The 21,359-nt window shown below is 59.8% G+C and overlaps 1 protein-coding gene across 1 annotated transcript; it reads right to left on the reverse strand.

The window, feature by feature from the left end:
- Window positions 1-4,814: 4,814 nt before the first annotated feature.
- On the reverse strand, window positions 4,815-19,273 carry LOC140897181 (von Willebrand factor A domain-containing protein 5A-like). Its single transcript, XM_073309579.1, has 13 exons — window positions 19,115-19,273; window positions 18,591-18,651; window positions 18,203-18,405; window positions 17,419-17,641; window positions 11,390-11,562; window positions 10,580-10,694; window positions 9,971-10,143; window positions 8,548-8,658; window positions 7,878-8,127; window positions 6,983-7,315; window positions 6,414-6,550; window positions 5,772-5,898; window positions 4,815-5,336 (listed from the first exon to the last, which is right to left on the reverse strand). Exons 2-13 carry the CDS (start codon window positions 18,628-18,630, stop codon window positions 5,257-5,259), a joined length of 1,965 nt encoding a protein of 654 aa, XP_073165680.1. The 5' UTR covers window positions 18,631-18,651; window positions 19,115-19,273; the 3' UTR covers window positions 4,815-5,256.
- Window positions 19,274-21,359: the final 2,086 nt, after the last annotated feature.

Consider the following 21,359-nt stretch of genomic DNA (forward strand, 5'->3'; position numbering starts at 1 on the left):
ATGTGAGGGGAGGGACAGGCCCCTGGGGTGTGCAGTGGGGCTGTCATGAGTGCGGCTGGCTCCCATCACCCACTCAGTCCTGGACCAGGGTCCCTGTGGGACTGGTGTGTGGGGCACTGTCTGAGGGACCCACCGTGGGCAGCCCCTCCTGGCAGCCAGTCAGATGTGCCCTTCGCCACCACCCATCTGTCCATCCATCTATCCGTCCACCCTTCCCCTGCATCCATCCATCCATCTCCTTCCCCCACATTCATCCATCCATCCATCCACTCACCCCCTTCCCCCACTCATCCACCCTCCCATCCCCATGCCCACCCCCATCCCCCCACAGCCTCCACTCAGCCAGCTGTCCCCCAGGCCACCCCCCACACCCCCATGGCCAGCTCCTGGGGCCTCCCCGCCCAGCTCCTGGGGTCCTGCTCTGGGCAGGGCCCCTCATCGCACCCTCCAGTGGGGCTTTTCCTGGCTGCACCAGCCCTCCCGGCGAGCCAGGTGGACTGAGCAGGGTTTTGCTTCGAGGCTGGGGCCCAGCGTCACCCACGGGGCCGGCGTCCGTCATCACAGGGCGGTTTTTGAGCCGGCACCAGGTGCAGTTATTCCGATGGGGCCACAGGGCATCCCAGTTCCTACATGCGAAACACTCCCCAGCGGGTGTCTGGGGCCTCCGGAGGCCAGTCCCCGTCCAACCCCCCCGGGAGGGCTGGGCCCTTCCCCGTTGGCTGCTCGGCTCTGGCCGGCCCAGTTTGACCCAGTATCTTGGAACCCTGGTGGGGGGAGAGGGGGGGACACGACTCCCTGGCGATGTTACAGGCTGCCTAATCACCCCTCCTGCTCTCAGCATCTGCCCCCGCCATGGAGGGATGGTCCCTGCCCACCCCCACACACCCCCAACCGGGCATGCACCCAAAGCTTGCATGGGGAATTGCCGGATCTTTTGCCCCGACTGGCCACCAGAACCTCCCCGCCACTGGCCCGCATGGCTCAGGGTCCTGGGCCCCGCACTGCTGAGGGCGAGTCCCCGGCCACCTCCAGGCTCATTGCGGGAGGGGGGCAGGAGGGAGAGTGGGTTTCCCATCTGAACTGTGGCTGGATTGAACCTTCCACGCGGATGGCTGAAGGGGTCCCAGGGTGGATGGGAAGGGGGGTGCAGCGGGAGTTGTTGGGGGACGGGAAGGGAAACTACACTGGGGGGGATTGAACTGGGGGGGTCCAGCCCTGATCACGTCCTAGCCCCCCTAGTGCCGGGGGTGGGGGGGAGGAAAGGCCAGAGGCCAATGCAGGGACAGTGGGGAAGGATGGGACGGCTGCCCCACCAGGAGAGAAAAGTGTCACCCCCCATCCCAGCACTGAGAGCCTCTTTCTGACCCAGCCCCTCAGCGCCCACCCCCCAACCCCCTCTTGTCCCTTCCCCTCCCCCTTCCGCTTAGGTCCAGCCTTCAGTGCTCTCTTCCCCCGCCCCAGACTATGGGCCTGAACATTGTGTTCCCTTTGTGAACACAGAGTCATGGGCCCAGAGCCACTTTAAAAACACCAGCCCCTTGCACCCCCCCCCTCAAAATCGCAGCTCAGCCTGGATGGGGCGCCTGGATTATTAACCCTTTGCCCTGTGGAGAGAGACACTGAAGACACAGTTTGAGTAGGACCTACAAAAATACAAACTCTGTCCCAGTGGCCGCTGTGCAATCTAGGCCTTTGCATTCCTGTGCGTGTGTGTAGAGCCCAGGGCTGGGCTAGCGGAGGGGGGCTGCGGGTCAGGAGGGAGGGGCACCGGCAGAGCTGGGGGATGGAGGGGAAGGAGTGAGGGGCCCCAGTGTGAGAGGGCTGCGAGTCGGGAGTGAGGGGCACCGGCAGAGCTGGGGAAGCCCAGGGCTGGGCTAGCAGAGTCTGAGGGGCACTGGCATGGGAGGGCTGTGAGTCGGGAGTGAGGGGCACCGGCAGAGCCCTGTACGTGGGGCAGTGGGGAGGAGGCAGGAGGCGCCTGGATTCCTTGGCCAGGGCTCTGAGTTGCTGGCAGGGGAAGCTGCAAAACAAGCCGAGGGGGGTCGGATTGGAGACAAGAACCGGCTCTAAAAATAGGGCACTTGGCTGAGCATGTGAGCCAGGCCACAGCGATTTAAAGGGGCCGGAGCTGGGGGGAAAAGGGCCCGTGGGAGGACCCCCCAGAAGGCACAATTAACCCTTTGGGGTCCAGAACTCCCTTCCCCTCCCGTATCCTAGCTGCCCGCCCAAAGGAGTGGAGTCCACTGGTTAGAACAGGGGGGCCAGGAGCCAGGACTGGGAGGGCAGTGAGCTCTAATGGGTTGTGGGGAAGGAGCCAGGACACCTGGGTTCTATCCCCAGTTCGCTGTCTCGGCCCCTCCCTGAACAGCCTGGGACTCGAGTCAACACTTGCGGCTGCTTCGCTGCTGATTTATTCTATTTAATTAAATGAATTATGAGCCGGCCCTGAAGACACCAAGCCAGGGGAGATTAGCTGCTGTTGCACAGCCAGTAGAACAGCGCCCCTAGTGGGAGTGGTCGGGACTGCGGTGTGGGGCTGGAATGAACACTGACCCCTGCTGGGGAAATGAAATATTCCCATGCAGGATACGTGAGAGTGTGTGTGTGTGTGTGGGGGGGGGTGTAGCCCAGGGTAGGCTAGCTGGGGGCTGCTGGTCAGGACTGAGGAGCACTGGTAGAGCTGGAGGGAGGAGGGAGCCCGGATTGGGCTAGCAGGGGGCTGTGGGTTGGGAGTGGGGGGGGGGGGCAGGGCTGGGCTAACAGGGTTAGGAGTTGGGGGGGCGGGTTGGGAGTGGGGGGCAGGGCTGGGCTAGCAGGGGGCTGCGGGTTGGGAGTGGGGGGGCAGGGCTGGGCTAACAGGGCTGGGAGTTGGGGGGGTGGGTTGGGAGTGGGGGGGCAGGGCTGGGCTAACAGGGTTAGGAGTTGGGGGGGCGGGTTGGGAGTGGGGGGCAGGGCTGGGCTAGCAGGGGGCTGCGGGTTGGGAGTGGGGGGGCAGGGCTGGGCTAACAGGGCTGGGAGTTGGGGGGGTGGGTTGGGAGTGGGGGGGCAGGGCTGGGCTAGCAGGGGGCTGCGGGCTGGGAGTGAGGGGCATTAGTGGGGAGCGGGGAAGCTCAGGGCCATCTGGGTGTGTCTGACACCCTGCTGGGTGGGTGAGCTTTGTCGCTCCACCCAAGGGACGTTGAGGTCCAGCCCTTGGCCCGCAGCCCCCAGTGGCGTCTCTCTCCCTGCGCGGGGCTGCTCGAGGGATGGGAACAATGTGAATGGGGCTGGCGGTGCCAAGGTGGGGGGGAGCATCAATGCTCCTTTATGTGGCTCGCTGCGTGCCTGGGCTGATAATGTGCGGGGAGGGGGGGCAGGTCCCTCTGCCCCCTGGGCCCCTCCCTGCCCCAGTGCCCCCCTGGCATTTCCGGGGGGGACAACAGTGGCTGGATTAACCTATTGGGGAGGGGTGATGCCAAGTGAGGCTGGCGGAGGGGGCCTGGACTCCCCTGAGCCAGCCGGGTCCCGCCCTGGGGCTGGATGGGAGCTGGCACCCCCTAGAGGGCACAGGCCCTGTGCCACATCCTCCCCCCAGTCTGCCAGGCCCCGCCCTGGGGCTGGATCAGAGCCTAGTTCTGGCACAGAACGGACCTGAAAATTGATTCAATGGGGCCAGCTGGCGGCCAGAGACTGGCAGAGAAATTCCTCCCCATTTAGCATCAGAAAACTGAAACCCAGGGCAGGGTCAGTGAGGCGCGAGGGGAGACACGGCTGCCTGGGGCGGGTGTTGCAGGTTATACAGGGACGCCTCACCCAGTGCTGAGATGAGGCCACCTCTGGGGTGGGGCATGAGGTCTGGTTACATAGGAACTGTTTGCCCAGCTCTGAGAAGCGGCTGCCTCGGAGGGGAAGGGAGATGGGGGGGCTGGTTATACAGGGGCCCCTCGCCTGGCACCGAGACGTGACTGCCTCAGTGGGGCTATACAGGGACCCCTCGGTCATTCGGAAAAAACAAACGATAGTGGTGTTGCCCCCACAGTGGCTGGGAGCGGCGTGGGGGATACGGAGCCGTGGGGTCAATGCTGCAGCGGGTGATGTTATGATGAACTCAGATCTGTATCCTGATCAGAGGTAGGCTGTGTGATGAAGCGGGACTGTTCTTAATGTTTTCTCTGAATAGTGTGGGGGTGCCTCAGTTTCCCCTATGCAGTTCTTAAGTATCTAGGTAGTGGGTTAAGGGTGTATGATCACTGCAGAGCCCTAGAGGGCAGGTGTGTGCAGGGGTCTGGACACCGAGAATGGCCGACACCCTGTTTCCTGGCCACTGATGGCCTGGCCCTTCCCGCCTGCAAGGTGAGAGCTAAAGGGTTGGAGAACAAAGGAATCAGGAGACCTCCTGGCCCGGGAAAGGGACAAAGCCCAGAGGAGGAGGGGCTGGAGAGAGTTTCAGTTTGGTGCTGGGTGGTGGAACGCAGGGAACCCCAGGGCTGGGGTCTAAGCTTCCTGCCCCCAGAAGGACTTGACTGAGGGGTCCTGGTTGTGCCCATCAGCTCTGTTTTAGACTGTGTTCCTATTGTCCAATAAACCTTCTGTTTTACTGGCTGGCTGAGAGTCCCAGTGAATCCCAGGAAGAGGGGTGCAGGGCCCGGACTCCCCCACACTTCATGACAGGCTGTACAGTTGGAGACACAGGGGACCGATTGGGATTTAGAAGGGATAAGTGGACATGAGATATCTAAGTAAAGCAGGGCTGAAACCCACTGTCCACAGCAGTGAGATGTGATCTCCCAGCTTCACCAGACGACGCCCTAGGCGTAAGAAATGCTTGACATAAGTAAATGACCAAAGAGCGACTCTTATATCACAAGATCAGGAGAAAGACGTGCCGACAGGTGATGCTGCGAAAAAGCGACCGCGATGTACGTAGAGGCTCTAAATCTGAACCAAGTAGCAGAGGGGACTTTCCCTCCATTGGGCTTGTAACTGGCCACCAGAGACGAACCCACGGTGGTGTAAGAGAACATCACTAACTCGATGCTAAATAAAAATAAAGGCTCCAGCCAGCGTGGGGTGGAGCTTAGTTCTCCTCTTCAGCTAGCAGGAGGCAGATGCATCCGAATTGGTAGTGGTGGCATCCCAGTTGGGGGTTAGCTCTGGGCTAGGCACAGGCTGGCCAGGTGGGCCTGCACCCAGTGGCTTCTGCTGGCCTCTAAGCTCCAGGTCGGAGGCCCAGGGTAGCTTGGGGGGCGGGTTCAGGGATCCTGGGGCAGGGGGAGCTCAGAGTTTGAAGATGGCAGGGCCAATGTTTAAGCCCAGCAGGGCGTTGGCAGCTTCCAGGCACTCACTCAGCCGGGGCCCTGAAACAAGAGAGGGGTCAAGGGGGAGACACCAGCCTGGGCAACAGGGAGGGTCGGGGCAAAGGGCAGAGAGCTCACAGAATGGGGGACTGGCATGAGGGTCAGGGACCTGGAGGGGTGCATGGGGGCCCAGGTAGGGAGCCAGGACTGTGACAGCGAGCAGGAAGCTGGGAGACTGTCATGGGACTGGAGGGCTCTGGGGGGGCCAGATTGGGGGGCCCAGAGGCAGAGGTTGGGGCTGGGCTTTTGGGGGCTGGGCTGTAGAACCTGGGGGGCAGGGCTCTCAGGGATGGGGGCCCTGTAAGGCAGGGTTGGGGCATTGAGCCCTTGGGGCAGGGGATTTTGGGGGAAGGCTGGGCTGTGGGGTTCCCATGAGGCAGAGTCTTTCCAGTCGAGACCCTGGGCCCTGCTCCTGACCCCCCACTCCCCTCTCACCTGCTTGGCCCCGCACCCAACCCACAGCCTTGGCCTCCAGCAGCTCCCACTCGTCGCGTTGCCCTGCGGCCCGGCCGTGCAGCCAGACCACGGCCAGCACTGTGGCCCAGATGCCGGGAGGCATGTCCTTGTGGGGGAGGGGGAAGAGACAGCCTGAGACAGCACCCAGCCTGGGGAAACGCTGCCCCCATCCCCCCACCTGGGGACCCCCTGCCTCCCAGCGCTGCCCCCCATGCCCTCACCCTGGGGACCCCCCAATCCAGTGCTCCTGCCCACTTCCCAGAATCAGAGGGTTCCCAGCCCCCCTGCTGTAGCACCATGGACCCCCTACCCAGATGCCCAGTGCCATGCCCGGGGGTAGGGAGACAGCCTCAGAGTGGGCCTGGCCTGGGGCCCCCCATGCCTCCCCCAGCCCTGGGGCCTCTTGATCCAATGCTCCGACCCCCTGTAAGTGGGGTCCCAGACCCCCACTCTGGGTCCGTCTCGCCGACTGGGCTCCAGGTTCAAGAGTTATTTGATCCAGTTGCCCTCAGACCCACCCCCTCAGTTTGGGTCACCCTGTCTCATCTAGGAGCAGAGAACAGGCTCAACTCATGGCACCTGCCCCCCATCTCTCCCCTGTCCCTCGCCTCCCGCACTCACCTGACTGGGCATCCTCCCTTTGGCATCGGTCTCACTTACCCCCAGCGCGGCGGCCAGCTGGGGGTCCAGGTCCCACGAGCCGTCAGCATTCTGCAGAGACACCAGCCTCAGCAGGGGAGACTCCTCTGGTGCCCGCTCTAGGGAGAGACGTGGGGAGATGGGGCTGGGACATGGTTACAGAAGAGTGACATGGCCTGTCCAGGTTGATTCTCCCCCACTCATGCCGCCCATCCGGTTTGCCCCCTCCAAAGAACTTTAGCTCATTGATACAAACTCACACCCCAAATTCCAACTTCACAGAGTTTTGTGCCTGGGAGTTTCCTTATCTTTTTTCATTTTGTTGCAAGATAATTTGCATCACAACACTTAAAAAACCCAGCTGTGGACTCCCCCTCCCGCAGCGTCACACCGGTGTTTTGCCCAGGAAGTTCCTTCGGATTGGATGTCGCTGTTAAACACTTGCCCAGCTCCGGGACCCTCAGGGCACGTCTGTCTCAGCCCCGAGGAAGCATCATCCTGGCGTTTGCCGCCCTCCCGGCGCCCTGACTCCCAGCCACTGCCCCCCTCACCTGGCTTGCCGCGGCACCGGGCGAGGCGTGTTCCCAGGACTTTCCACAGTTGCCCTTTCACTGGGGGCTTTCCTGGTTCAGCTATGGGTGGGGGAGGAGGCAGACAGTACTGGGCTTGGGGAGCACATGTGCGGGGGCCGCTCCTGCCGGTGCGTGCCATACATTCGTTCTTGAACAGCTCCATGGAGGGGTGGTCCTCTCTGGCCTCGAGGGGGGAAGCAGGCATCAGGACGCTGCACTCATGGGAGGCGCATCTGGGCACGGGCCTGTGGGATCTACATGCCATCAGCGAGAGACACTGCGTGTACGGCATCCTGGCCGCAGCCTTGAAGCCTGGGGGGGGCAGACAGACGGACACGGAGACAGACAGAGAGAAGCTAAGGGAGGGAAGAACCCGCCCACCCCCCGGCACCCAGAGCCAACGCACTGCTGGGGCCCCTCCTCCCTGCCCGCCAGCTGGGACCCCCTCCCCTCCCCGCATCCAGCCCCATCCTCTTTTCCCCCCAGCTACCTCTGAGTCCCTCCCCCGCCGGACTGTGACCCCCCCAGATCCAGCCTCTCCCCCACAGCTTCCCCCCAGGAAGGAACCTTCCTCCAGCCCCAGGGGATACAGGGGTGGGTGCTGCACCCCATGGATGAGGGCAGGACTCTGTGGGGCAGGGATGGGGTGGCACAGCCCCATGGGAGCTGGGGCAGGGAGAGGGGCAAAGGGACATTCGCCCAGAAACATGATGCCCCTCCATGCTTCCAGATCCCCCTCTCACACTGGGATCCCCCTGTGCTGGAATTCCCTGTCCCCCTCCCCCCCCCAGTGCCAGGTTCCCGCACCCACCTGAGCTTCCCCCCCACCCCGCCTCGCACCCGGTGCCAGGATCCCTGACCCCTCCGGGGTTACCTGCCAGCGGGATGTCCCGTCTCACCAGTGGCCCCTGCACTGGCTGCCTCCACTCTGTGTCCACCCCCACGTAGGCCGTGACGGAGCAGACGACCCCCGAGCTCAGGCTGGTCTCCAGCGCCCGGCGCCGGTCCTCCTCCGACCCGGCCCCCACGGCCCCCTCCAGCTCCAGCAGCAGTGACTTGGCTGCCAGCCGGTGAACGGGCAGCCTGTGCCGGGGACAGAGAGTCGCGGGGTGAGCCCTGGACGACTGCGTTCCAGCCGCACGGTGGGGAGCAGGGGCTAGTGGGATGGTGTGTGTGTGGGGGTTGGGAGCCAGGACTCCTGGGTTCTATCTCTGGCTATAGGAGGGGAGTGGGACCTAGTGATCTGCATTGCCAGCAGATCGAGGGACGTGATCGTTCCCCTCTATTCGACATTGTTGAGGCCTCATCTGGAGTACTGTGTCCAGTTTTGGGCCCCACACTGCAAGGATGTGGAAAAATTGAAAAGCGTCCAGCGGAGGGTAACAAAAATGATTAGGGGTCTGGAACACATGAGTTATGAGGAGAGGCTGAGGGAGCTGGGATTGTTTAGTCTGCGGAAGAGAAGAATGAGGGGGGATTTGATAGCTGCTTTCAACTACCTGAAAGGGGGTTCCAAAGAGGATGGATCTAGACTGTTCTCAGTGGTAGCAGATGACAGAACAAGGAGTAATGCCATAATGCCATAATAATCCAAAGCCATAGATGTTGAAATAACAGCCCAGGGGCAAACTCTTCAACAGCAGGACCAGGGTCTCCTGGGGATGGAGAGAGATGGACGGAGTCACCCCCCATGTCCAGCCAGCCTGAGCTGCCCCCTCCCTCCCCCAGCTCTGCCCCCTGGGCCCAGCCAGCCTGGGCTTCTCCCCCCCCGGCTCTGCCCCCTGCTCCCCCCCTGTTCTGCCCCACGGGTCCAACCAGTGTAGGCTGCTCCCCTGCACGGCTCTGCCTCATGGGCCCAGCCAGCCTAGGCTGCTCTTCTCCCAGCTCAGGCCCTCTGGGCCCAGCCAGCCTGGGCTGCTCCCCTGGGCTCTGCCCCATGGGACCCTTCTAGCATGGCCTCCTGCCAGGCTTACTCCTGATGGAATTCTGCACCACTGCGCAAGCGCAGAACTCATGTGTCCTGCAGAATTTATTTCCTGCAGAAAATACATTTCTGCCTGAGAAGTTCTGCAGTTCCGCCTTTCACCCACCAAAGGCCACAGTGGTGCCAGAACAGCCAGCAGCATGAACGCAGTCGGCTGTTGTGGGCAAACAGCGTAACTGCAGCACTTCTGGGGCAGAATGTATTTTCTGTGGGGAAAAAAATTTCGGTGCATGCCTGGTGCTTCAGAATTCCCCCAGGAGAAGAAGTTCATCACAGCAACCTGCTAGCAGAGCCAGGTTACGACAGACAGAGTGGGGCACATGGGGCTGCTGGGTGGGACAGACTGGGGCACAGGCTCAGGATCTAGTGGGGTGACACCATTGAGCCAGGAGCTGAATGGGAGTGGGGGTGCAAGGCCACATGGGAACGAGGGTAGAGGAGATGCAGGAACACATGGGGATGGGTGTGTGTGTGGAGGAACAGGGGCAGATGTGGCTGACTGAATGGGAGAGGCTTGGGGTCGGCCAGGATCTACATGGGGGAGGCTCCCCAACTCCCTAACAATTTGCCACTACCCCCAAAACACCTGTTCCATACTTCTCCCATCCACACCCAACAACCCTCCCGATTCGCTCCAGGCTCCTTCCCTCTCCCTCAGATCCTCTGTTACCCCTGACTCCCCCAACCCTTTGCACTGCTTCTGAGGGTGGCAGGAAATACGGTTCTGTATTGTAGTTTAAATGAATTACTCAAAGTTCTGTGTTAATATGCCCAGTAAGGAATATATTTGTAAAAACATTTTTTACCAAAATCTTTTTGTTGTCTGTATTGTTACAGACATACTTTCTGATAGATATTTTGAAATAAATTACCAAAATAATTGAAACTGGCATAATTATATTCTGTTATTTTGACAAAGAATGCAGATTGTTGCAGAATTTTAATTTTTTGGTACAGAATTCCCTGAGGAGTACTGGCCGTACCTTGGCGCTGTCGATGCGCTGGGGGGAGCGGTCTTGGCCGTCCATGGGGCACTCCATGCTGCCGGAGCGGTCCAGCAGGAAGATGAACTCTCCGGCTGGGCTCTGGCCCGGCACCGCCTCGGGCAGGCTGGGCAGCAGGGTCACCATCACGGCCGGGTTGCCCATCAGGGAGCCTGTAGGGAGATGGGGCCAGCCCCAAATGGGGCGGACATGGGGTCGAGCCCTGTGAGAGCCCTCAGCGTTCCCTGACTGCCCCAGAACCCCACCCACACTCCTCTGTTTCTCCCCCCACAGCTCTTTCCCCCAGATCCTCCCCACCCCCAATCTCCAGCTCCCAGTGCCTGCCCTTCCATCCCACATTCTTCCTCATGCCCCCCAGATCTGCAGGGCACCCCACTGCCTGGCTCCTCCAAAGCACTCCACCCTCCTACCCCCAGCCCTTCCAAGAGCCCCTGCTCTGGACCCCCCCACCCGAGTGCCCACCCCCTGATCCTGTCCCCAATCCCCTTCACACACTCTATCCCGAGTTCCTTCAACGCCCACCCCTAATCCCCACCCCACAGTCCCTCCCCACCCAGGGGAAGCAGGGTGTGGGACCCCCACCCCCACCTGGCTCTGCTTCAGGCAACCTGGCCTCCAGGACCACGCTGGGTTTGTGCGACTCCGCATAATACACCGGCAGCTCCACGTCCCGGTCCCACGGTGGGGCCTGGGCTAGTGACACCTGGGGGGGTGACAGACACACAGTCCCCTCCCTTCAGTTCCTGGGGGGCAGGGTCTCGCTGGCTCTCACTCCTGGCCCAGTGCCCCTCCATGGAGCCAGAGGGGAGGGGGTGACCCGGGAACGTGAGCTGCAACCTCCCTGGGAACTTGGGCTGGGCCCCCTGGGTTAGGTGGGAGGGAGAGAGGGAAAGACACCTGGGGAAAACACTACAAAACTCTGAATTTTGGGGGGTGCTAAATCTTTCCAATTTGAGGGTGACATTTTCCCACCCCCCCATTTTATTCCACTGAAAATGAAGGAGAGGGAAACTCCCAGAAAGTGAAGGGGACCAGGGCACATCGAACGCCCAGGATTTCACCCCATGGGCTGGTCTCAGCCCCTCAAGATTTTCCCCAGAGAACTCGGGGAATTCCCTGGATCCGTTTGTGTAGCTCATCCCTCCCCCACACCTTCTGGGACACACCCTCTGCCCCACCCCAGAGCTCCCACAGCTGTATATGTCTCCACAGGACCCATGCCCAGATGGTCCCCTGGGACCTGCCCCACCCAGCCTCGCCCCAAATCCCCCCCAGCCCTGTCCCCTGGCATCCACCCCTCATCCGAGAGCCCCCCCATCACCCCCTCACTCAGAGCTGCCCCCCACTGCCCCTCCCAGCAGGGCTGGTCAGGACCCATGCATCTGGGCAAGCCCTTACCTGGGCGCTGGTCCGGTTCCCGGCCGTGTAGCTCAGGGGGGTGAGGGAGCAGTTGGAGAGCACACGGTCGATGCCATGGGGCGACTGCAGTGTGGCGCTCAGACTCAGGGTGTAGGGCAGCGCCCCCTGGGGCACCCGCGGGACCGCCTGGGTGACATCCGCTCTGTCCCACCCTGCAGAGAGACACGGGGTGAGAGCCGGGGGCTGGGAGAGGGGGGAGGAGGGGGGTCATGGGATATTGGTGGGCATGGGGAGATGTGGGATATTGGGGGAGGGCCCAGGGGAGTCACATACTCTGGGATAGGGATTGCAGGGCACTTACCGTGGGGGACATAGCAGTGACCTATGGAGTGTTAAGGGGTTATGAGGATCCATGTGGGTCTTTCCCTGGAGGGTATGTAGCAGGGGCTATGGTGTCTCATTGGATTACAGGCTGTGGGGTCACTCACCATGGGGTGCATATTGGGGGTTCAGGGGGTCATGGGTGTCACCATATAGGGTAAAGCAGGGATGGGGAGGCTATGGGTCTCACCATAGGGCATGTAGCTGGGGGTGTGGGGGACTATGGGAGGCAAGGAGTTATGCAGGGCTATGTGTTTCACTGTGGGGTGCATAGCAGGGTTATGGGGGGCTAGATGTACAGGGCGCTACATTAGCCAGCGGGGGAAACTGTAAACAAGAGATTTACAACTCACCCGAAGGACAGTTGGCAGCTCACGTATGCCCTGGAGCTGCCTAGCCACGTAGCCCGGCCAGGACTTTTCCAATAAGAAGCGCCAGAATATAAAAAGGGGGGAAACCAGCCCCAAGGCACCTCTCCTCCCACTTCGTTCCTGAAGGCAATGCGAACACTCAGCAGACATTGAACTGGGGAGCTTGGTGCCAGGCTGGGAAGGGAGTCCAGCCTGTGCACTCAGAACTGGCAGCTGCCTGCAGCATCCTGTAGGGCAGGAGTTCTCAAACTGGGGGTCGGGACCCCTCAGGGGGTCGCGAGGTGATTACATAGAGGCTTGTGAGCTGTCAGCCTCCACCCCAAACCCCGCTTTACATCCAGCATTTATAATGGTGTTAAATATATAAAAATTTTAATTTATAAGGGGGGGGTCGCACTTAGAGGCTTGCTATTTGAAAGGGGTCACCAGTACAAACGTTTGAGAACCACTGCTGTAGGGTGAGAAAAACTGTCTGCTTCAAACCTTTCTTAACATGGTCAGGGTTCAGGACAGAGAATGCACATTTAACTTTTATTTCTTATGTAACCAGTTCCGACCTTTGTGCCCCATAACTTGGGATCACTTACAACCCTTCCTTCTCTAGCTATTAAACTTGCGTTAGTGTTTGATCTAAACCAGGGCATTGGACTGGAGTGTCTGGGGAATGTCACTGAGCCCAGCAGGGCTGGTGAAGGATCGTTACCCTGGGACGGCCTGACAAACTAATCGATGAACTCGTGCTGCGCAGTGACCGGACTGGACAGCACAAGATGCACATCTCTGGGGTGCGAGGCTGGGGCTGGAGAATTTGCAGATGTTGCCCTGGGTGTGGTTCCGGCGTGGTGGGGAGAGCTTCATGCAACTCAGCTGGGGGTGTGTTTGCACACTGGTGGCTGCGTGTGAGCAGAGCCTGGAGGGGCCGGGCGTTCACACAGCAAAGCCGTGTAAAAGACTCCCTGGGCTGGAGGATTAAGGGGGAACAGCGATTCAGCAATCCAGGAATGCCACACTGGCACAGTGTGAGCAGGGTTATATGCACAGCTTGTTGCTGAGTGAAGTCTGCACTTGGAGCACACAGGCGATGATTTTAAGTGGGCCCAAGTGTGAACAGGTTCCAGTTTTTTTATTTTCTCTTCGCTTATTTCGGGAAAGGGAAATAGACACAGAAAGGTACAAAAATGAGCCAGCATGATGCAGTTGCAAAGTTAGCGCTGTGCAAACTGCAGGTAGCAGGAAAGGAGAAAGAATACCAGTGAACCTTGGAGCTGAAGGTTGAGGCTCACCAGCCCGTGTCGAAGGAGCAAGAAATAACTGCGGCCCCGGACATAGCAGCACATCAGAAAGCTTGGAGCTGCGAGGCAAAGAGGGAAAACCCCAGCTGGAAACATTAGACCAACAGAAGGAAATCCCAGTGTCACCAGCAGCTTCCTTTAACTCCAAATGTTTCGCACTGGGACCAGCTGTGGGCCTGTATACATAGAAACAGACTGTATGGAGGAATATTTCACCACTGCTGAAAAGCTGGGTGGTGCCCATGGGATTCCAGAGGGCAAGGGAATCCTCACACTCCGTGCAGAACTGCCTGGTAAAGCCTGGGCTGTACCCAATGCAATGCCATTTTTCTGGATGCTTTGGCATAGTCTACGTTTATGGATACTGTTTTGAAAGAGTTTCAATTTACTCCTGAGGTGTGTAGGACAAAATGTAGAGGTCTTCAAAGGAATGCTGGTGTGAGTAATCGGGAGTACGTTTACAGGGTGAAGGTGGGGCAGATTTTGGACAACTGCTAGATCTCATTGGCCAAGGATGTTTCTGGAGTCTCTGGGCTAACGATGCGAAGCAGCGTCTGTGACAGAAATGGTCACTTTGGATGACATCTTTGAGCACTCTCAGATGTCTAACAAGTCACAGAAAAAGAGGTTTAAAGCTGGGGCGAAGGGGGGATCCCATTTTATCTCTGGGAAAAAGGAGGGGGATTGGGAAGCTGGGCACCCACCTCCCCCAAAACCATTCTTCTAATCTTCTCCCCAAACCTCCTGTAAAAACAGAGGAGCATCTGCCATGGTAATTCCACTGCTCCCGGAGAACCCATTGCTCTGCGCGGAGGGACAGACAGCCCCGGGCAGCCCGTGTTAGAACCACTGTGCTCAGCACAGAAACCTCTGAGGAGCCTGAAGCGTACCACATTGGTTTTGTGGGATTTGGCTCTGCAGAGCCAGACGGGACATACTGAGACTTAGAATTAGTAACAGGGAACACCTGGGATGGGAAGATACAGGTGCACAGATGACTGTGGCTAAACAGATTGTCATGCAAGAAGGTGACATGTGGCCAGGTCAAATGGAAGAGATTTTACCAGTTGGAGGAGTCAGGACTCCTGGGCCTTTAGCCAAGGTGCACACAGAATCTGGTGGCTCCGAAAGTGAATTGAAGGTGGGAACAGTGGACGATATCCCTGTCGACCTGCTTGTGGGGAATGATGTTTTCTGCACAGCTGAGGTTGTTAGTGTGGCAAGCTGCTGCCACAGGAAGGAATACTGCGCTGGAACCCCAGCGGGAAATGGGAAAGCCCCAGAGACTGCTAACGGAAACAGAGGAAGGCTCTCTGCTCTGCAGCGTGCTTCCAGACATGGGAGGGGTTGAGACCAGCTTCTGTACCACAGCAGAAGGCAACATGTCCTCTGATCCCAGGGAGCAGTAGGGAGAGCCTATAACAGAGGACACTGTTCCTGGTGGCGACTGGCAGAGTTTTGCAGCTGAGCAAACCATAAATCTAGCTCTAGAGGGCACCAGGGAAGGGATCTTAGAGGGGGTCCCAGGAAAGGAAAATGGAGAGAGGATTTTTGTAGAAAATGGACAGCCCCTGTAAGCAGCTGGCTGTGCCTGGCCAGCCTCGTGGGGAAGTAGCGTTGTTAGCACATGACTGTCCTCACACTGGTTGCTTATGGGGGAAATGCAGACTCAGCCCCTGTCCACTCCAGCAACAGAGTCAGAGGGTGGACCGTGCAGCTGAGGAAAGTGGTCTCACAGCCAGCTCCTTGGGGACATGGGGTGGTGGTGGTGACAGACAGGCTCCCACTCCAGACCCTAGAGTAGATGGCCGGTTGTATTCTCCAGGTGACCAGTCTGGAAAGACTTCTGGAAAGTGATGGTCTCTCTTTAAAACAGGATGTAAACTTGGCTTGGGGAAAAGGGGTCAGTGAAGACGCAACAACCTGGCTGATAGGGTGGGGGTGGTTTCCCTCCCGAGGGACAGCACCAAGGAAGCAGCTGAGAGAATAGTACTAGTTACAGAAAAGGGGGCTGGGGAAGGACGGCTCTGAAGGCGAGGGGAACACGGTAAACCTAAGGGGGAGGGTGGCCTTCTTACAGATGCATCGCCATGGGGTTGGGACACAGCTCCAGTGGGGGCCTGCCCATGTGGGGGAGCCCCCTGCATCGCTGCCTCACCAGCCCCTGAGACACCCCAGCCCCACAGACAGGGCTGGATTAAGAGCGGATACCGAAGGGAACCCTAAGGTGAAGAAAGAGCCAGAAACTAATTGAGGGCAAAGGTTTGGTTAAAGAGTTAAATGACACAATGAGTATGACGCAAACCCACCTCAGGGACAGACTGCATAAACAAAAGGCGTGATGTGACAGCGGTATGTGCAAACGCCCTTTTACAAGGAGAAACTTGGTGTTAATGTTTAACCCCGTTAAAAGCTCCAATAGGCACAGTGCTTGGAAATGATGGACGTGGCAAACAAGAACAAAGATTATTTCAAGAAGCCTCACGGTAATGCTGTTTCACAGATAATGCATGCAAGCAGACTTAAAACCCATCATGGCGGAGAAGCCATGGCAAACATGATTTGCTGTGTAGAAAGGGAAACTGAGGCACACCACCTCATTGATTGGATGGCCAAATGCCAAGGTAATACTTTCCAGAATGTAAGTAATATCCACCTGGAGATAACACCAGCTGAAGCGACAGAAGTGATATCAGTGATGCAAGAACAGAAAATGGTGTTTTCCAACCAGCCAGGAAAGACATATGCTAACTCATGAGATTGCTAGACTGGTCCCTAAAGCGTTAAAGGAGATAACCACATATGCTTGTGCAAAGTTGTGGAACGTCAGAAACACACTTGGGAATTATGCTGTCTAAACTCAAACGGGCCTTAATGCACCCTGCCTTACTTGCCGACGGTTTCTGAAGTGGGAAGCCGTGACCGTCTGCACTAGCATGGCCGACCCTTGTACGAGAGGACGACAAATCTGGAACAAGTCTGCTGAATAGTACGGTCCTGTTAAAAGGTGTGCGCCCGGCGTTATGAGATTCTGGTCTATGTAACTGCACTGCCTTGTAAAACTGAGAAATGTCCACAGACAAGCACCTCAGAGGCTGGGTGACCAACATCCAGCCAGGTGCTATGCAACCATCCCCGGCCATTTGCCAGTGGGGAGCTGTAAAGGAGAGATTTACGACCCACCTGAAGGACAATTGCTCGCTCACCTATGCCCTGGAGCTGCCTAGCCACGTAGCCCAGCCAGGACTTTTCCAGTAAGAAGCGTCAGGATATAAAAAGGGGGAAAACTGGGCCTTGGGCACCTCTCCTCCCCCTTTCTTCTTTCCTGAAAGCTTGACAGACCGACCTGAGGAGCTCGGTGCCAGGCTGGGAAGGGAGTCCAGCCTGTGCACTCAGAACTGGCAGCTGCTTCAAACCTTTCTCAACATGGTCAGGGTTCAGGACGGAGAATGCACATTTAACTTTTATTTCTTATGTAACCAGTTCCGACCTTTGTGCCCCATAACTTGGGATCACTTACAACTCTTCCTTCTCTAGCTATTAAACTCGCGTTAGTGTTTGATCTAAACCAGGGCGTTGGACTGGAGTGTCTGGGGAATGTCACTGAGCCCAGCAGGGCTGGTGAAGGATCGTTACCCTGGGACGGCCTGACAAACTAATCGATGAACTCGTGCTGCGCAGTGACCGGACTGGACAGCACAAGACGCACGTCTCTGGGGTGCGAGGCTGGGGCTGGAGAATTTGCGGATGTTGCCCTGGGTGTGGTTCCGGCGTGGCGGGGAGAGCTTCATTCAACTCAGCTGGGGGTGTGTTTGCACACTGGTGGCTGCGTGTGAGCAGAGCCTGGAGGGGCCGGGCGTTCACACAGCAAAGCCGTGTAAAAGACTCCCTGGGCTGGAGGATTAAGGGGGAACAGCGATTCAGCAATCCAGATTGTACCCTGGGGGTGCAGCAGGATCTGTGAAGTGGCCATGGGTCTAATTGTGGGGTGCATGGGGGGCGCAGGGGAATCTGTGCGACTCACCGTGGGGCGTGTAGCGGGGACGCAGCACGGCCGGCAGCACGTAGCGGGCGGCCCCATCAGGCTCCAGCGGCAGCTCGCAGACGTAGCACAGGGTCAACGCTGCCTCCTCCCCGGGGGGCAGGTTCCCCAGGGAGCAGCTGAACACGTCACCCCCGGCCCCCTCCTGCTGCAGCAGGAACGAGCTCTGACCCGCGGCCAGCGTATCCCCGTACAGCTCCTGAGCCTGTCGGAGAGACAGGGTCACCCCGAGATCCCGCTGCCCCCAACAGCCCCCTGCCCCCCAGCCAGCACGTCCCCATACAGCTCCTATGCCTGCCAGAGAGACAGGGTCACCCTGAGATCCCCCGAGACCCTCAACATCCCACCCCTGCCCCCACGGCCAGCACGGCCCCGTACAGCTCCCATGCCTGCCGGGAGAGACGGGGTCACCCTGAGATCCCCCGAGACCCTCGACATCCCACCCCTGCCCCCACGGCCAGCACGGCCCCGTACAGCTCCCATGCCTGCCGGGAGAGACAGGGTCACCCTGAGATCCCCCGAGACCCTCGACATCCCACCCCTGCCCCCACGGCCAGCACGGCCCCGTACAGCTCCCATGCCTGCCGGGAGAGACGGGGTCACCCTGAGATCCCCTGAGACCCTCGACATCCCACCCCTGCCCCCACGGCCAGCACGGCCCCGTACAGCTCCCATGCCTGCCAGGAGAGACGGGGTCACCCTGAGCTCCCTCCAGCCTTGCCCCCCTGGTACCATCTCTCCCCAACAGGGTCCCTGCCCCCGGTACCTGTTTCTTCTCGTGGAGCTGGGCCTGGATGCAGGTGCCCCCCAGGTGGGCCTGGAAGGCGTAGACGGCTGCCTCAGTGTCCATGGGGAATATGAACACGGCCTCCACGGGCCGTGGCTCCTCGTTCCTGTAGAGCAGCTCACAGCCCACGTCAGCCACGAAGCCTCGGATCAGCACCGTCACCGAGCTGCTGCGCAGGGGCACTGGGAGGGAGGGGGATGTCAGCCAGGGGATCCCCCCCATGGGCGCCAGGGAAGGGGGATGTCAGCCACAGGCCCTGTGATCCCCACGTGCACACGGGGTGGGGCCACCTCAGCCACGGACCCCCCACAAACCCCCATGGGGCCACCCTCCCCCTTCCAGCACCATCCCCACAGCCCTGACTCACCCAGCTTGTTGAAGCGGGTCAGGAGGCCGCAGCTCGTCATCTTGGCTCCGGGATCGGGGATCTGTGCGGGGAAAGGGTGGGTGAGATACGGGGTTCCCGTGGAAACTGACAGGCAGAGGGGGCCCCCCGCCAGCGACTGTTCCGAGACCCCAGCCCCTGCTCAGCCATGTCCTGTGGCAGGGAGTCCCACAGGCTCTCAGTAGCCTAGCTCAGAGATCAGAATGACGGCTTCTCTCGGGACCCCCTTCCCTGCACACGGTGGGGATCGGGGTACAGCTGGGAGCCGGGGGATGGACGGCGAAATGTGGGAGAGTGTGGTGGTGCATACACCCCATCATCAGGGCTCTCAGCTGGGCCAGACAAACACGATCAGGGTCTCTGGCAGCAATGACCACATGCCAGCACGGGACACGAGAACCTGGGCCCACCCTGCTCCCACTGGGTCCCCGCCCCATGGAGCTGGCAATCTCCCGGGTCAGGATTCAGGTCTCGGCTCCCAGTCTAGTCCCTGGATCACTTCCTACCCCTGCGTCCTCCCCAGTCAGTGGCTTGGCGTCTGCGGAGTTGGGCAGTGCCCTGGAGCCTTGTTGGGGAGACTCACGTCTGGAGGTCACCTCTCCAGGACCGGAGAGTACACACCCTGTCCTCCACCACCCGCTCCCTTTTATCCACACCTGCCACCTTTAGCATGCCCAGGCAGGGGCAGGGCCTCTGTGGTTAACCCCCGCTTGCCCAGTGCGGGTGGACACACCCCCTCCCAAGGGAGTGTATGGTGCTGGATGGACGGACAGAGGGAAGGAAGAAGGGTGTGTGGGAAGAACAGTGCATGTGGGGAGTGAGCATGGATGGACAGAAGGAAAGGTGTGTGGGGTTGGACGGGGGGGTGCTGAGGACGGACAGATGGACAGAAAGGGGTGTCGGACAGGCGTGGGGATGAGGACAGATGGATGGAAGGAAGGGGAGTCAGAGCAGGGGGTGAGGATGGACAGACGGATGGGCGGGGGGGTTAGACAGGCATGGCATGGGGGGATGGGCTGGTGGGATCTGGAGGCAGCTCCAACCCAACAATGTGCTGAATTTCCTGCTCTGGTTCCGATCCAAACGCCCACCCCTCCCCCATTCTGGGCCCCGCTCCCAGTGCCACGCTGGGGGGTTAGTCGGGGGAAGGGGTCAGGGAGTCAGGACTCCTGGCTTCTATCCCCAGCCCCTGGGGAAGCCCTGAAGCAGTGCCAGGCTGTGGGGAAGTGGGTGGGTCACTGAGGGGTTCACCCAACTGGGGTGTCACCCTGCAGAGAACAGAGGCGGTTTGCAGAGCAGCCGTTCCAAGCGGTGGGGGTATGTGCGTGCTGCTATGTATTTTCACTGGGGGCACAGCTGGGGGCTCCTGTTCCCGGTCCCAGAGCCGGCCAGCCTGGGCCTGGCGGGGGTGAAAGGCCGGCAGTGGGCTGGGTTCTCCAGCAGCAGGAACCCGGCTCTGAATGCGCGGGGAGTCTCTGTGGAGGAGCGGGGATCTGAGGGTGCGGGGCGGGGTGGGGAGGGGCGCGAGGAACTCCAGAGCTGCATGACCAAGAGAGGCTTCAGACCCCGCTCTCGGGGCCATGTTTCATCTTGCTGCCGCTCGGCCAGGTGAAGAATTCCCAGCTCCGAGGCTGGACGGGAATGTTGGGATCACCCGGGTAACCCGCACACCTGGCAAGGCCTGGAATGAACTTCTGGGGAAACTGAGGCACAAACCCCCATCCTGCTTCAAACGCTGGCTGCCATGGAGGGTCAACCCCGATCTTGGGTGAGCTGTGCCAATGGCTAGTTACCCGTGCCCAAAAATTGCATCTTCCTTTCAGTGCGACCTCATCTGCCTGCTACCCCCAGTCCCGGACCGGAGCCAGAGCAGGGCCTGTGATGCTGCTGCTCCCCCCTGGGGCAGGTATTCACAACCGGGGTCCAGGCTCCTCGTTGCCTGCTCTGGGGTAAGCACCATAGGCTGGGAAACGGTGGAGGCCCCGGGAAAGGCTCTGGCGGGGAAGGGAAGCTGGTTGTTTGTAGCTGGGATTTAACTCTGACACCTAGTTCCCTGGCCGGAGAAAGGGAGTTGGCGTGAAAGCTACAGCAATTCACGGCTGCGGCTCTTGCTGCTGCAGCTGCTTCTGGCAGAGCGCCCGAGGCTGAGTCACTGGCTGGCGGGTGAGGTCTTAGCGGGAAACAGGCCCCCAGTGGCCCCCAAGAGCCAGTGGGGAGCAGGACAGACCCGGCAGGTGCCATGGGGATAAGCACCGGGAGATCCATGCAGGGAGAAGTAGAAAAAGGAACAGAAAGGGGTGGGGGAACTAGGGGTTGGACAGGACAGAGCCACAAAGGTTTAGGGGTCACCGCCCTCCAACCCCCCAACCCTGCCCTGGCACGAGGGCCCCCACATCCAGGGAGGGGAGACTCTGCAGGGGCAAAGCCCTGAGTCAGGGGGATAGGTCCAGACCTGGGGGCAAGGGGGGGACCCCTGGACATGGGGGGCAGGGGCAGGACCCAGAGAGGACTGAGGGACCCTAGACCCGGGGGACAGAACTAGGGGGACCATGATGCACCTTACCTCAGGGGAGGGATGCAGAGGCTGGAAAATCGAAAGTAACTTTTCCCCGCTAACCCCGCCCCACCCAGCGAAGGAGAGTCTGCAAACTCCTCACTCCCAGCTACTCTAAATCAGGGACTGTCTGCAACCCCTTCCCTCCACACAGCTAGCCATGTGCTAGGGCGCCTCTGCAAACTGCCCCCCCTCCT

Source organism: Lepidochelys kempii, chromosome 13 (genome assembly GCF_965140265.1).
Source record: "Lepidochelys kempii isolate rLepKem1 chromosome 13, rLepKem1.hap2, whole genome shotgun sequence".
Taxonomy (NCBI): Eukaryota; Metazoa; Chordata; order Testudines; family Cheloniidae; genus Lepidochelys; species Lepidochelys kempii.

Coding starts and splice junctions, on each gene's coding strand:
- LOC140897181 (XM_073309579.1), bottom strand. CDS start 18,630: ATGACGAGCTGCGGCCTCCTGACCCGCTTCAACAAGCTGG. Junction 11,563..17,418: donor TCCCCGCTACACGCCCCACG/GTGAGTCGCACA, acceptor GTCTCTCTGCAG/GGTGGGACAGAGCGGATGTC. Junction 5,899..6,413: donor AAGGGAGGATGCCCAGTCAG/GTGAGTGCGGGA, acceptor CTCCCCCACAAG/GACATGCCTCCCGGCATCTG.